The sequence below is a fragment of the Rhinopithecus bieti genome, unplaced genomic scaffold (assembly GCF_001698545.2).
Source record: "Rhinopithecus bieti isolate Rb0 unplaced genomic scaffold, ASM169854v2 scaffold_13710, whole genome shotgun sequence".
NCBI classification, from domain to species: Eukaryota; Metazoa; Chordata; class Mammalia; order Primates; family Cercopithecidae; genus Rhinopithecus; species Rhinopithecus bieti.
Window position 1 is genome coordinate 2,177,772 of NW_016807962.1, and position 15,933 is coordinate 2,193,704.

The window sequence follows — 15,933 nt, forward strand, 5'->3', positions numbered from 1 at the left end:
CCTGACTGCACAGCCACACCCTTTCCCTGGATCAGGCTACCTTCCAACCCTGGTGGTGTGAAATGATAAAGTCTGGGTTTGTTGAGTGAATGTTTGCATGTTGATTTTCCTTCAGCTTATATACTGTCTCTAAGCCCTACACATCCTGTCAAATATGCCAGATTGTTAAAACCAGGTTCTTTTGGCAATGTTTGGTTGGACCCTTATGAAAATCCTCTTGAGGTCATGGCTTGAAACCCCCACCCCCGCCACCCTACAGCCAAGAATCCCCATAGAAGGGAGATGTGTTCTGGGAGAGAAGGAAATAGGTCGTGTTTCTAATAGTGGTTCAGTGAAGGCTGTTGATATTCTTGTTTCTGATGGGTGTTTTGTATTTGAGAAATCAACTGTACACACTGCTTTATAGCATCAGAATGGAGAATTAAGTTTATTTTCTGACCACTAAATTACTGCTTTTGCGCATACAAAAGAGAGTTAGATATATCATTAGCAAAATTGCTTTTGATTGTTTTAAATTATGCACCAAAACTGTAATTTCTAGAAAAGGGTTTTCTAAAGATATCAGTAGAGACCAGAGAGAGAGAGAGAGAGAGAGAGAGAGAGAGAGAGAGAGAGACTGCCATTATATTAACGGTACTAGAAATGCAAATTTGTGCAGTTTGGCTAGAATAGAAATGCTCTCATCTGCCCCAGCTCCTTCAGTTTGTACCTGTATATCAGGAAAACTAGGTGTCTTTTGTTTGTTTGTTTTTTTTGTTTGAATTTTTCATTGTGTGAGAGATGTTATTCTGTGTTCAGGAAAACTGGAGAATTGAATGGACTTAATTTCCCCCAAATATATTAAAATATATATTTTTTTAGTTTGAAATTGTTCCTCTTGCTATGTCTTCAAAAGGAAGGAAACCGTATTTGTTTATTATTTTTAGTATCTGTTAGGGATTGTGCTGCATACTCTGTGTGTGTCTGTGTGTGTATATATACATATATATATAATCTCACTTAATATTCTCAACAAGAATATGAATTTGGTAGGTATTACTTACATTTTACTTTTGAAGAAATATTGGCTCAGAAAACTGTCCAGAGTGACTTAGCTGGTAAGTGGAGTGATAGAAGAGCCCTCTCGTCACCACCATGGCCTCCAGTCTATGCAAAGTAGAAGGAAATTTAATGATATTCTTTGTGGTCTTTGGTAGTTAAGAAGTTGATAATCCTATGGCTTACCTCTTTTAATAGGAGACTCTGATATCCTGTTAAAAGGAATATCACTGCAGCCCGAGGGTAAGACAAGGAGACCAGATATCCTTCCAGTTGTTTAGTTATTGAGACAAGGAGACCAGGTATCCTTTCAATTGTTTAGTACAGACAAGAGGATGGACTTTCCTGATATACATGTGTTTGCATTGGGCCTAGCCACTTACCTGCTTTGAGTCTTTGGCAAGTGTCTAGTACAGTACCTTGTACATGGTAGGAGCTTGGAGTGTGTGAGTTCCTGTTTCCGTTCCATTCCCAAGGAAGAAGTTCCAGTGTGACATCTTTAATAATGTGGTAGATGGGACTCTGTTCAGAGTCCATAAGGTAGCATTTTGTGTGGTGTTATTTTAGAACGAGCATTAGGTTGACTGACGGCAGTCTTCCAGCTTGAAATTGGCTTTGGCATTTGTGCACTTGCAGATATCTTTTCTGCTGCCACATGACACACAGATTTGGATCCAGGAATAAAGATTGGTGGAGACTGAGGACCAGGCAAATGATTGTTATTTTCCAGCCCTCTTTGCTGGGGCATCCACCCCCTCCCACGTGGTCTCCTTTTGCCACCCCAAACTGTTCTTATCCTTGAACCTACTCTCTCCTCTTACCTGAAATTTCAGAGCAGAAAGCATCTCACTTTTCTGAACTAAGCACTGGACCCTGAAGAGCTAGTCTTAGGTCTGACTCTTGAACCTTCTTGCATTGTGACATTGGACTAGTTGTTTGACATCTCAGTTCTTCATCTGGAAAGTAAGCATGATAACGTCTCTTATCCTGTGAGTTCTGGGACTGCAGAGTTCACTTCAGGATTGGAAAGTAAGCATGATAACGTCTCTTATCCTGTGAGTTCTGGGACTGCAGAGTTCACTTCAGGATTATGGGAAAGTGTGCTTGAAAGCATTTTATATCCTAGAATGTTCAAGAAGGGGCCCTTACTCTTCTTTCCTTCTTAAGAGACCTCAGTGATCTCATTTCTTGGGTCTCAAATATTTTCTGTTTTCTTCTTGGGTTCCTTCTCCTCTGCTATTTAAAAACTTTAAAAAAAGAAAAAAGCCTTATTAAGATTTAATTCACATATCATCCAATGCATCCCTTTAAGGTATACAATTCAGTGGGGTTTTTTTTGTGTATTGTACAATTTAGAGTTGTACAACAGTTTTAGAACATTTTCGTCATCCCAAAAGAAACCTTGTACTCATTAACAGTCACTTCCCATTTCCCCCCAACTCGCCCACCCCAGCCCTAGGCAACCACGAATCTACTTTGTGTCTCTTTTGATTTGCCTATTCTGGATTATTTTATATAAATGGAATCATGCCATACGTGGTTTTTGGTGACTAGCTTCTTCCATTTAGCATACTGTGTTTGAGGTTCATTCGCGTTGTAGCATGTGTCAGTACTTCATTTATTTTTATTGCCAAACAGTATTCCATAGTGTATCCATATGGATATACCGCATTCATTAGTTGATGCACATTTGAGCTATTTCCACTTTTGGTTATTAGAAATAATGTTGCTATTCATGTACAAATTTGGGGGTGATAATGTTTTTATTTCTCTTGTGTATATACCTAGGAGTAGAATTGATGGGTAAGATGGTAACTCTGTTTAATCTTTTTGAGGAACTGCCAGACTGTTTTCTAAAGCGCCTGTACCCTCTTTACGTTCTCACTGGCAGTGTGTGAGGGTTCCAGTTTCTCCACTTCTTCATCAACACTTGTTGTTGTCCTTTGGTTATAGCCATCCTAATAGGTATGAAGTAGTGGTATTTTATTGTGATTTGATAGACATTTTCCTTGGTAACTAATGATGTTGAGCATCTTTTCACATGCTTATTTGCCATGCACATATCTCCTTTGGAGAAATGACTATCAGAGTTTTTACTCATCTTTTAATTGGATTATTTGTTTTTATTATTGAGTTGTAGTCTTTCTTTAAATATAGTCTGGATTTAAGTCCCTCTGCCCAGCTTTTGAATGTTTAAAATTCCCCAGTTGAAAGAGACCCCCATTTGGCCTCTTAAGTTATTGTTTATATGTTCATTCCACAAATAGCTGTTGAGTACCTACTGTGTACTAGTTCTTATGCTAGAAGCTATACAGAGAGTATGGCCAAGATATGCAAAGCCTCTTAACCCTGGAGCTTACAGGTTGGTGCAGAAGATAGACAAGGAACAGATAATTTCACAGGCATTTAATTAAAATGATAACTAGCGTTCTCTGAGGGGATATGTAGAGGACAGTGAGTGTGTAATAGGGAGCTCTGCCTTGGTCTTAGAAATCAAGGCCCATTTTCCTGAGGAAGGCCCATTTGAGCTGAGTCTTAATGAATGCTATTAGAGTTAGTCAGGGAAGTGGGAAGGAGAGAGTGTTCTGGGCAAAGGGGTTGGCATATGCTAAGGTCCTGAGGTGGAAGGAAGGCATTTTGAGGGACCAAGGTCATTGTTGCTGAAGAGCAGGGTAAAGTGAAAGGGGGTGTAATTCAGGCTGTAGGTCCTGCAGGACCTTGTAGGTTGTGGTATGGACCTTGACCTTTGTCTTGAGAGAACTGGGAAGCAATTAAAATAGTTTTAGGCAGAAGAGAGGAGTAGTAGGTTTGTCTTTTTGCTGTAGCATGGAGAGTGGCTTAGAGAGGGCAAAAGTGAATGTGTGGAGACCACCCAGGAGACTGTTGCTATGACTTAGGTGAGAACTAACAGCATCTTGGAGTTGAGTGGTAGCAGTGGAGGATGAGAAGAGTTGAAAGAATTGAGAGACAACCTGGGACTTATAATTAATGGACCCTGATGAATGGTGAAAGTGGGTAACAAGAATAAAGGGAAACTTAAAAATTATTCCCATGGTTCTAGATTGTGTAGTAAATGGATAGTCATGCGATTCACCAAGACAGAGATTGTTGAAGTGGCATAGATTTTCAGTGGAGGCATGGGGTGATGAAGCTGAAGAGTTGAATTTTCAGTTGATTCTGTAGTGCCCATAAGTCATTATGAATGAGGATGACTGGGAGTTCTGAGCCTGGGAAATATCCCCTGGGTTGGCAACTTAGTAGCCACCAAAGTAAGGGGTGATTCTGGTGGACTAGCAGGGGTTGATAGGCCAGATTAGATTAGACCGAGGAATGTTTGGGAAATGAGGAAATAGATAAGGAGCAAAATAACATTTCCCAGAAGATCAAGTTGGAAGAAGAACTGCCATTTATGGAGCATCTGTATTGTCCAGAGAGACAATGGGCCAGGGCCAGGAGGGTGGCGAGGAGAAGCTTAGCCCTTGATGATCAGAGGAGAGACCTGCCAAGATACAAGCTCTTTGGCTAGTGGATAAACATAGCTGCCATTATAGGACTGAAAAGTCTGGGCAGCCAGTTCGAATTCCGTTTTATAAGGCTGGCATGAGAATGTTGACTGTGCAACCAAAGGAAGTGTGTTCAAAGTGTATTCATTCTTGCATATGTGTGTTTTCAGGAGGCTAAGAAGTCGCGCTTGCCAATCCTAATAAAACCATCCCAGTCATTAAGAAATACGTATCGTCTCCCTGCCACCCAGGAGGTGGTGACGCAGCTGCAGAGCCAGATCTTGGAGCTGCAGGGGGAGCTGAAGGAGTTTAAAACTTGTAATAAGCAACTTCACCAAAAGTTAATTCTGGCTGAAGCAATGATGGAGGGGAGGCCAACGCCTGACAAAATGTTGCTGAATGGTAAGCACCAAGAAAAATGTATTCCCTGTGAGCTAGACAAACGGCTCGATAGAAAACTGCTTGAAATGTCAACCTTGTTGTTTAGAATTGCAATAAGTTTTAGTATAAATTTCATGAATTGCAGTGATTAATCTTGACTCTTGACAAATGCACAACAGAGGGAACACAATAAGGAGAATGAATCCATTGCTTTCATTTTACTCTGGAGTCTGGATAAAGGGAACGTGTAGTGCTCATAGGTCTGAGGGGGCGCTGCTGCCTTCACTTAGGATTCTCTGCAGATGCCCCAGTTGTGTTTGGCTTTGTCTGTGGATGCCTCTGGCGTGTGGCGTCAGAGGTATGCAAGTGAGGATCTACTTTGCAGAGTTCTCTGGAATGTCCAGGCCAACTTGGGGCTAATTCCAAACCTTACTAACCTTGTGTCTTCCTCTAGAAGAGACCCACTTCCCCACCTTCTTTGAACCTGCTGGCTCTGCTCTCCTGGGAGGCAAGACAACAGAAAGCCCCTGGGTTAAAATGTCCCTAAATAGTTAGGATCCAGAGACTTGGAGGAAATGTGTCTAGTGGCGTCCTCTATTCTAGGACAGTGGTGCTTAGAGATTTTGGACCAGTAACCCTTTGAGAATCTGAAGAAAGCTGAGGGCCCTCCCACAGAATGATGCAGGTGAGCATATAAGTAGCATTTTACATCATTTTCTCAGGGCTCATGAATCCACAAATGTGCATATGTTGACTCCTAATTTTGAACTTCTGTAAGCAGATGGCAGCAGCACCATAACAAGAACAACAAAAGTAATCTTTTATTTATTTATTCATTTCTTCTGTGTGCCAAGCACTATTCTAGGCACTGAGGAGAGGGGAGTGAACAAAGCAGATGAAGTCACTGTCTCTGTGTCTAGCTTACATTCTTGTGTGTGTGTAGGGTCGGGGGGAAGACAGAAAGCTGATAAGCATATGTATAACATGTGAGAAAATAAGTGCCATGGAAAAGAATGAAGCAGGATTCAGGTGTGGGGAATGTGGAGGAGGGGCAGGATTTGCTCATGTCACGAATGCTAGAGAGCCCCCGTGGTGAAATGGCATTTGAAGGGAAACAGGGGAAATGAGTGCTCTAGTCATCTTGGGAAGAAGGAAAAAGGCAAAGGCCCTGGTGCTGCTGTGAACAGGGGAAGATGAGTGAATAGTAAGGAGGCTAATTGTGTGGCTGAAGTGGAGTGAGGAAGAGGGAGAGTCGTAGATGAGGTCTGGGAGGCAACAGATCAGGCAGGCTCTTTTACTCTGTAAGATTGGAAACTTTTGGAGGGTTTTGAGCAGCAGAGTCATGATTTGACTTAAGCCTTAAAGTAGGGGTTGACAGGCTGGGCGCGGTGTCTCACACATGTAATCCCAGCACTTTGGGAGGCCAAGGCGGGCAGATCAACTGAGGTCAGGAGTTCGAGACCAGCTTGGCCAGCATGGTGAAACCCCGTCTCTACTAAAAATACACAATTAGCCAGGCATGGTGACATGTGCCTGTAATCCCAGCTCCTCAGGAGACTGAAGCAGGAGAATCGCTTGAACCTGGGAGGCAGAGGTTGCAGTGAGCAGACACAAGAGTGAAACTCCATCTGAAAAGAAAAGAAAAGTAGGAGTTGACAAACCACAGCCTGTGGGCCAAATCCAGTTCACTTCCTGTTTTTGGAAATAAAGTTTAATTGAAACACAGCCACACCCATTTGTTTGCATATTATCTGTTTGCTTTTGTGCTTTGATGGCAGAGTTGAGTAGTTACCATAGAGACCCTATGGCCTGAAAAGCCTAAAGTATTTATTATTTGACTTTTTAAGAAAGGTAGTCCAACTTCTGCTTTAAAGGATCACTTTGGATATGAACCTTTGGAAGGATGGAGTTGTCATTCACTGAGATGAGAAAGACTGAAGACTGCATGAGAGGCAAGCATGAGGGGGGACATTAGGGGTCTGGTTTGGACATTTGAGATGCCTGTTGACCATCCCTGTGGAGGTATCAGATAGGCAATTGGAGACAGATGAGTCTGGAGTCAAGGGCAGAGGTCTGGATTAGAGATACAGAGTTAGGAAATAGCAATATATTGGTAATATTTGAAGTGATATGACGTGGAGCCATAGCAACCAGGTCCAGGAATCGAAACTGCGGTTCTCTAGTGGTTAAAGGTTGGACCAGGAAGACCAGCCAGTGAGGTAGGAGGGGTCCAAGACAGGATGACTTCCCAGAAGCTGAGTAAGGAGGGGATTAGCAGTGTCAGATATTGCTATAGGACAGGTAAGACAAGGACTGACGATTGACTTTGGGATTTAACAATGTGGAAGTCGTTGGTGTCCTTGAAGGGAGGCTGTTTCCATGGAGTGGGTGGGGTCTGATTGGCATGGGTTCCAGAGAGAGAATGCAGGAGAGAGAGATTGGAGACAGCAAGCATAGACAGCGCTGAGGAATTATACCGTAAAGCAATGTAGAGAAGGAAGGCGGTTAGGAGCCACATTGTCACCAAACCTCAGGGGATTCAGTGAATCAGGGGACCATGGATGATTACAGTAAAGTGGGGTCGGTGGTGGTATAGTCTGGAAGCATTAGCTGCAAAGGTGGAATTTTCAGGGAAGAAAGAGAATGATCTAGAAATGGCAGTGAGGAGCAAAGACACTTATACACTTTGGGCCCATGATATAAGAGCTATGGGAAAGAAATGACCACAACTTTGAAGGCTGTGGGATAAGCAGTGTCCTTGGGGTCATCCCAAGTTCCCTTAGAGTGATGGGGAGAGGTGAATGTTCAGAGAGGATATTGATGTTCTTTGGGACTTGCCAATGAAGGGAATGAATACCAGGGTGGGAGGTTGCATCAGATTAGAGGATTTCTAGAGTGGTTCAGGGATTGGAGATGACTTTGGAGTCTTGGACATACTGTGGTATTAATAAAACAAGCACCTATTACTTACTGAGTCTTGCTATACACTCTAAGTACATGATCTAATTGGGTTCTCTCAACAGTCCTTTGAGGCAGATACAGAAATTACTACCATCTTATAGTTAAGGCAGCAGTTTCAGAGATACAGTGACTTGGCTACAGTCACACTGTGACCAACTTTTCTAGCTAGATGGGAATCAGCCTGCCTAATTTCAAAGCCCATGTTCTTTACTGTTTCACAAAGCCTAGTATGTGATACTTCTTGTATGCATTTTATGGTGATCCATAGCCAAGGATATGTTTCCTTTAATTTTAGGTTTTCTTTTGGTTTTACCGTAGTTGAGGTTTCCAGATAAGAAGACCTTTGACAGAATTGCTCTTCCCTTACCACCTCCTTATCTACCTTCTTCTAATCCATTCAACCATCATCCAGGCATCTTTTCATTCATTCAGTGAACATTCCCTGGGCACCTGCTAGGTTTCCAGCCTCATGCACTGGGGGTAGGAGAGAAATAAATCAGATACAGTCTCTGCCTTCTGAGAGCTCCCCGTCTGGTGTGTGTTGGGGGAGGTGGCAGTTAACTAAATCAGTACAGGGTTGTGGGGACCTTCATGGAGGAAAGATTTTATGGCAAAGGTAACTCAGCTCAACAGAGGCCTTGGCACTTTCCCCATAGCTTGCCATTTTTAAAAATTCAAATTTAAATTTTTTATATTTTGTAGAGATGGGGATCTTGCTATATTGCCCAGGCTGGTCTTGAACTCCTGGCCTCAGGTGACCCTCCTACCTCGGCCTCCCAAAGTGCTGGGTTTATAGGCATTAGCCACCATGCCTGGCTCCTAGCTTGCCATTTACACTCAATACTGTTTTTATTTTTTACTGAGACACCAGGGTGCCTCCACCTCAGGTGCTACCTCAACAGTTGCCCAGGAGACCCTAGGACCTCTGTCTTCTTGGGAAAAATGGGCACGAATTGATAGAATTCATTTTCTCACTCAGCTTTTTGAGGGCCTGGACTTAAACCATTTCAGACAAGCTGCAGTATATTTATGCTTTTTATGTCCTGTTATGGCAGCTCGATAGATTAATTTTATCTTATAAATTGCATTTTGCCTCCCCAGTGTTTTTATTTTCCCTGTTGTATCTTTGTGTTCTTCTCAGTTGCTTGGCTAAGTTTCAAGTCTTACGGTTTTATTTATTTTTCTTTCTCTTTGTGATTGCCTGTAGCTCAGCCCCCTGTGGGAGCAGCCTACCAGGACAACCCAGGAGAGCAGAAAGGAATTAAAACCACATCTTCTGCCTGGAGCGACAAGGAAATGGACAGTGATCAGCAAACAAGCTACGAGATCGGTCAGAATTCAATCCCTATGTGTACTGAACACCTTCCATGTGCCACGCACCATTTGGGATGTTTCATCTAAAATTATTACTAAGCCCATAGCAGCCCTCTTGGGGCATTATTATCATTCCAGTCTAACACATGGGAAGCTGAGGTTTTAAGAAATAATTGACCCAGGGTCACCCAGCTGGTAAGTAGGAGAAGAGTCAAAGTACAGTAGGATGTCAGAGCCCACCCGTCCATGTGTCAACATGCTTCTCTACCAGGTAGTGGGCTGGGTTCTGGTGGTTCAACATGAAAAGACACAGCCTGCTCTCAGGGACCCCACAGGTCAGAGGAGACAACCATCGCAACAGCCTGTCAGTATTCAGCGCGGGGCTGCCTGTTGCTGAGGTGTGTTCAGTGTTGGCCTGTGTGCCCGGGAGGAGTGGGTCAGAGGAGAGCCTGAGGCTGAGACTGGGTTTGTGGGGTTTGCCAGGCAGAGCAGTGAAAAAGGTGCAGATATGTGGGTGACGGCACAGGCAAGTTGTATTCCTCTCTTTTTAAAATTATGAAGTATTAGAAGCATACATAAGCACAAAAGATAATATAACAAATACTCATGTTCTCATTGAACCAGAATGAACGAATGCCTACATTCTTTTTATGTTAGATATTTTCCCCATTCATTAAAAAAAAAATCACTATTAATCCAGATCTAACTCACTCTGTTAGAAATAATTGTCCTCAAGAATCCTAAATTTGTTATGGGATGGCCATGGGAACACCAGTCTTTGGAAAAATACTGAGTTGTGGTATATACACTGTTTCCAGTGGTGTATACTTTTGCAAGGTCCAGAGTCACTGCAGTGAATACATGTTCACATGCTTCTGCGCGTTCTGGGCTTTGAGGAGAAAGGTACTCTACCAGGCAATAAAGTCCCCCTTAACTGAATTGTGGAAAGTTGTAGAACTACAGTATTTCTTATAATGCAAATATTCATAAATGGTCTTGGGGACATCTTTTGATTTCTTCATAGTCATTAATACAAACTTCTTAACTAATTGACAGCTTCCCCTTCCCTGTCAGTACTTCCCTTCATTACTGAACGTCTTTCATTTTTCCGAATGTGCTTCCAGAACTTTGCACATGAGTTGCGTCTGCCTGAACTTCCACCTTTTAATTGTTGCCCAGCTGAGGCCGGGTGCTGCGTGTTGACATCTTCACTGTTGTTTCTTTTTCATGAGGCCCTTGACAGATACTTGGGATGTGAATAAAGGATTTTACAGGCACCTTGGCCTTCACATTGAGGGTTAAGAACTCTTTCTCTCTTTGCTCATGCACCCTGGTACAGGAGATTCCATTGCAGGAGTGTTACTTTGGGAAGCAGCATTCAGAGCGTTAGAGGCAGACTGCCAGGCTTGGAGGAAGGGCTCTACTGCTTACCTACGCTGAACCCTGAGCAAATTCTTAAGCTCTCTAAGCCTCAACCTCCTCTTCTGTAAAGTGGGGATATTAGTGATGCCTCATAATTACTTAAGGAAAGTCCTGGGAACTAATCTTTATTTCCATGAGTGAACACGCTTCTTGTCGTGAAGTACAGACCAAACTCCATTATCATGAGGTTGTTACAGCAAAGATATTTTCTTGTCTTGGAGGGTGATTCACTGGAAGAAAGCCTTATTGAGAGATATCTCCCTCCCCAGCTCCCCTTTCTCTTTCTTGTTCAGCCAGAAGTACTTGCTGAGTACATTCTCTGTCGCAGGCCCTGTGCGAGATACTGGAGAAACAGACGTGGATGACACGGTCTCCACCCTCAAGGCTATTATTGACTAATTATCATAGCAAATTGTGTACAATAAAAATACTGTATTAGGAATGCTTCCTTTAGGTCAGGTAGCAGCTGCTTTCTAAAATGAAATACCGTATTTTATGGTATTTGCATCATGAACAGAGACAAGAGTGTACCTAAAGACACAAGGAGCAGATTGCAGAATCAGAAATTGGGACATGCAGTCTAATGATGATTTTTGTGTGAATTTCTGAGAGATCTCTGAGGTCACCCAGTCCAACCCCACGTTGTTGCTTCTGTAGCATTTTTCCAGGCTGGCCTTTGCATGCACGCCTCCGGTGAAGGGCATCTCCTGTCTTCGAATGGTTAGACGATGTTTGTGTTACTTGGATTCCTTCACTACTGTGTGCCAGATACTGTGCTAGCCTTTTTTTTTTCTCTTTTTGCAGATATTGTTCCATACAATCCCTAAAAACAAACATACACACACAACTTTTCACAGTGAATGATGTTCTTTCCATTTTACAGATAAAGCTACTAAAGCTCAGAGAGGTCAAGTAACTTGCCTATGTGGCAGAGCCAGAGTTTGAAACCATGTGTGTTGAATTTCAAAGGCAGGTTTTTCTACTACATTCCGCTGCCCCTTAAGTATTCAGACAGCTCTCTATATTGAGCAGAACTTTCCCTGGGCAGCCAGCAGTGTGGCATTGTGGTTAAGAACAGAAGCTCTGGAGTCAGGCCTGAGCTTGAAGCTGCACTACAGCCATATGAGACATCTCTTTCCACATTTTAGACACAGGGGAAACTGAGGCTCTTGGATAGTAAAGTCACTTGCCTCAGGCTGTGCGACCTTCTAAGCTTCATATTCTTTCTGCTGTACCACTCCACTTCTCAAACAAGTGTGGCTGCATTTCTAAGGGTTTAGCTATTTACTAGCTATAAGGAAATATTTCCTGGCAGTGTTGTGAGTGAAACACCTCACTAAAGGGGATGTCAGGGTATCTCCTGGAAGCCGTTAGACATGGACATGAGAAGACTCTCACGTGTCGTGGATATTCAGAATTACCACTCTTTACTGTTGCTTCACAGTCTGTCAATGTTTCTCACACTGGCACTGACGTCTGGTCTGGGTTACGTACTGTACTAGATGCCAAGAATGTGAAAATGAAAGGCCACATCTCTGCTGTGAAGAAACGTGCAGTCTGGTGAGGGAGAGAGGCATTCAGATAACTAATTGCTATGTGAATCAACAAATAAGCCACTTATAATTTTTACTTTAGCACCCAGCACATAGTATATTTGTCTTGAGTAATATGCATAAGGTGCTACAGAACCACAGCGAGTTATGACTTTTGTGTAGTTTGGCAGTGGGCTTGCAGAGGAAGGAAAATTAGATCTGGGTATGGAAAGAGTTCATTAGGTAGGAGTAGAATAGAGGGCTGAGGGTGTTCCAGGCAGAGGGCACGGCTCGTGCAAAAGCATGGAGGCATGAAACAGCAAGCTATGTGCAGAGAATCATGGTTAATTTTGTAGGAAATCTCCATAGTGGTGCCAGATATATTCCTGGAAAGGTTGCCTGGAACTAGATCGTGGGAAGGTCTCATGTAGATAGTGGGAATGTCGATGAATTTTAGAGGGGGTGTATGTGGGTTTATCACGGTTAAATTTACTTTTTAGAACAGTCACTCGGAGGAAGAGGACAACTGAGGCGTAAGAGGGAAAGACTAGGGCTTTTGAGGGAGGCTTGTTAGGAAAGACTGAGGCTTTTTGAGGGAAGTGTGTTAGGAAATACCAGGGCCTTTTTGAGGGAGGCTTGTTAGGCCACTGTAGTGGTCTTGGCTTGGCTATGGCTGTGAGGAAGGAGAGAGGGGTTGGATTTTAGTAAAAGAGATACTGACATAAATGTTTTTGATTTTTAGGCTCTGAGATTTGCCCACCTGATGACCTTGCCAGCTTGCCATCATGCAAAGAAAATCCTGAAGATGTTCTGAGCCCAACTTCAGTAGCTACTTACTTGAGTTCCAAGAGTCAGCCTTCTGCTAAAGTCAGTGTGATGGGGACTGATCAGTCAGAGAGCATTGATACTTCAAATGAGACAGAATGCTTAAAACAGAAAATCCATGACTTGGAAACTGAGCTGGAAGGCTACCAGAATTTCATATTTCAGCTTCAAAAGCACTCCCAGTGCAGTGAGGCCATTATTACAGTTTTGTGTGGGACGGAAGGAGCCCAGGATGGCTTGAGCAAGCCCAAGAGTAGTTCTGATGAGGAAGAAATGACCTTTTCAGGTTTGCACCAAGTACAATATGTGAAACACATGAAAATCCTCCATCCGCTGGCCGCAGAGATGATTGACAGCAGGATGCTAGAGAACCTCAAACAGCAGCTGGAGGAACAGGAATATGAGCTGCAGAAGGAGCAGAATTTGAACATAGAACTTTTCAGTGAGATCCATAATCTGCAGAATAAGTTCAGAGATCTCTCACCTTCCAGGTACATTCCACCTCTGCGGTCTCACCATTTAAGCCTGTAGTCTCCCAGTATTGCCACTAGGTGGGAGCCCATGAGCTAAAAGAGAACGCTGCTCTGTGATAGGTAGAGTGTGTTCTGGGGAGGGCTTGATGGTGGGGTTCAGACAGCCAGGTCCCGTGGAGAAGTGAGAGGTGAGGCCACAAAGAAGAGGAACAGCGACCACACACGTGAACGTCAGTTACGAGTCTTTGGTCCCCTGGAAATTGGCAGGGCAGATTTCGCCCTCCTCGAGTTGGGGACTCAGGGTAAAGGTTTCATACTAGTCACTTGGTGAGTGATAGAGCCTTTGCTTGAACTGCAGTGTGTACTACTGGACTCTTACTGGCTTTTGCTGTGCTGTGAAACTAAAACTGATGTCTAGGCAAGGTAGGAGGAATAGAAATATATTCCATATCTTTACCCTTTAAGGTCATCTTAGAGAAATAAGCCTGTGTTGAAAGAGAATAATTCTTAGGTCACAAAGATAATGCTTTATGGTCATAGATATATACAGTTTTGCTTCATGAGATACGGCAAAAATGGGATCATTTGTAAAGTTGACCTTCATTTGTCACTAATTTGAGTCAAACACATTGTTCTGAATTGTCAGGAGCCAGGATGAATTTTTCAAGACTTCCCAAGCAGTGAGATTGAAGGAAGCTTGTAATTATTGAAAGGCTGTTGCCTTAGGCCTCTGGTTAGGCACTTTTCTTATCTAATCCTCAAAATCACCTGAGAAGGAGGTGTTCCTAAACTAGTTATTATAGGTAAGGAAACTGAGCCTCGAAGCAGCTGTGGTGACTTGGCAGGGAATATTCACAGAGCTGGTCAAAGCCATTGGCAGGGTTCAAGCCCACATTATCCCACTCCAGTACCCATGTTTACTCATGTTGCTCATGAGTTACCCATGTTTACCCATGTTACTCCAGTATTCACATGATACTGGCCCCTACCTTTAATGCTGGTATCATGTAATCTGCATGTGCACATTCTATGTTGAAGGCGACTGCCAGCCCATGTAGTGTTGTCATTTCTAGGAAGGTATGTTGAACTGAAGTGTCAACATCTTTGCCAAGCTACTCGCTGGAGCAAGGTTATTGTGGCCAGTTTACCTGAGTCACATTTCCCTTAACCTTTGTACTTACTCAGTGCCTTTCTCTTATGGGCTCACATAGGAAAAGATGGCACATGGTGGTAAGAAGGTAATATTGCATAATGATCTTCAAAGTGAGAATCGTGTTTGAATCCAAAATCTTTACCACTTAACTAGCTTTGCAATCAGTTTCTTCTTCTGTAAAAGGGGACATTTATACATTTTGGAAGACTGAGAGGATCAGATAACATATAAAGCACTGAATTCAGTTACTGACAGGTCCTAGACCCTCAGTAAATGGTAATTAACATCGTGATTATTCAGTGGCATTTCGTTCAGGAGGAGAGAGTCCTATCTTTTTTTTCCTTGCCGTGCACTTTCTTTGTCACACTTCATGAGAATTTTTGGAAGGTCCTCTGACCCTTGGGGCACTCCTTTCTACAATTCAGAATAGTATTTTTGAAGAGTGTTTGGAAACTAATTGTTCGCCTGAGTCCTTGCCAATCTGTACTTTAATTGGGGGCTTTATAAGGTTACAAATGTTGCAGAAGAATCTTTGTTCCAGCATTTGTTGGCTGTGTGAAATCAAAGAAGGGGTGACCTTGGTACAGTTTCAATTTTTCTAAAAGTATATATACTTGTACAGCTGCAGGCTTTTAAAATTGTACTCTGTCATCTTTCCAATTAGTGTTAAGGTCACAAAAATTCAGTTCTAAAATGGTCCAAGTATTTTCTTTCCCCTCTTTTATCAGATACAATTCATTAGTTCAGTCCCAAGCCAGGGAGCTCTCCCTTCAACGGCAGCAGATTAAAGATGGCCATGGCATCTGTGTCATCTCCCGTCAACACATGAACACCATGATTAAGGCATTTGAGGAGTTGCTGCAGGCCAGCGACGTGGATTACTGCGTGGCCGAGGGTTTCCGGGAACAGCTGAATCAATGTGCTGAGCTGCTGGAGAAATTGGAAAAGCTATTTCTCAATGGTAAGTAGGGTGAGGTACGTGAGTCCTAAGACATCAGTAATTGACCCGGGACTTCTTGGAGGGGCACAGGAGGAGCTAACTCCTTGGCCTTACTTATCTCTTACCCCTCTGCCTTGATGAGGTGACAGCAGAACCACACTGGCTGCTGCTTCCTTCCAGTGACCACTTCCACGTGGCTTGTGGTCGGCACTGTTACAAACCAGGAGTCCAGTTTAGACACCTCAGGGGCCGGACTGGCGAGATACATGAGTGAAGCCAGCCAGGAGATGCTGCCTCTCACTCAGCAGTGGTCACATGGTTGCCAGTTCTTGCATCTTACAAATTTTCCAGAGAAGATGGGACCTTTTTTTTTTTTTTTTTTTTTTTTTTT

The 15,933-nt window shown here is 43.1% G+C and overlaps 1 protein-coding gene across 1 annotated transcript in view; it reads left to right on the plus strand.

Moving 5' to 3' along the window:
• The window catches only part of CDK5RAP2 (CDK5 regulatory subunit associated protein 2), a 200,627-nt gene that overhangs the window by 138,348 nt on the left and 46,346 nt on the right, over positions 1 to 15,933 (plus strand). Inside the window, 4 exon segments of the mRNA XM_017884203.1 lie at positions 4,712 to 4,943; positions 9,091 to 9,213; positions 12,894 to 13,467; positions 15,331 to 15,563. Of these exon segments, the coding sequence (XP_017739692.1) occupies positions 4,712 to 4,943; positions 9,091 to 9,213; positions 12,894 to 13,467; positions 15,331 to 15,563 (1,162 nt within the window).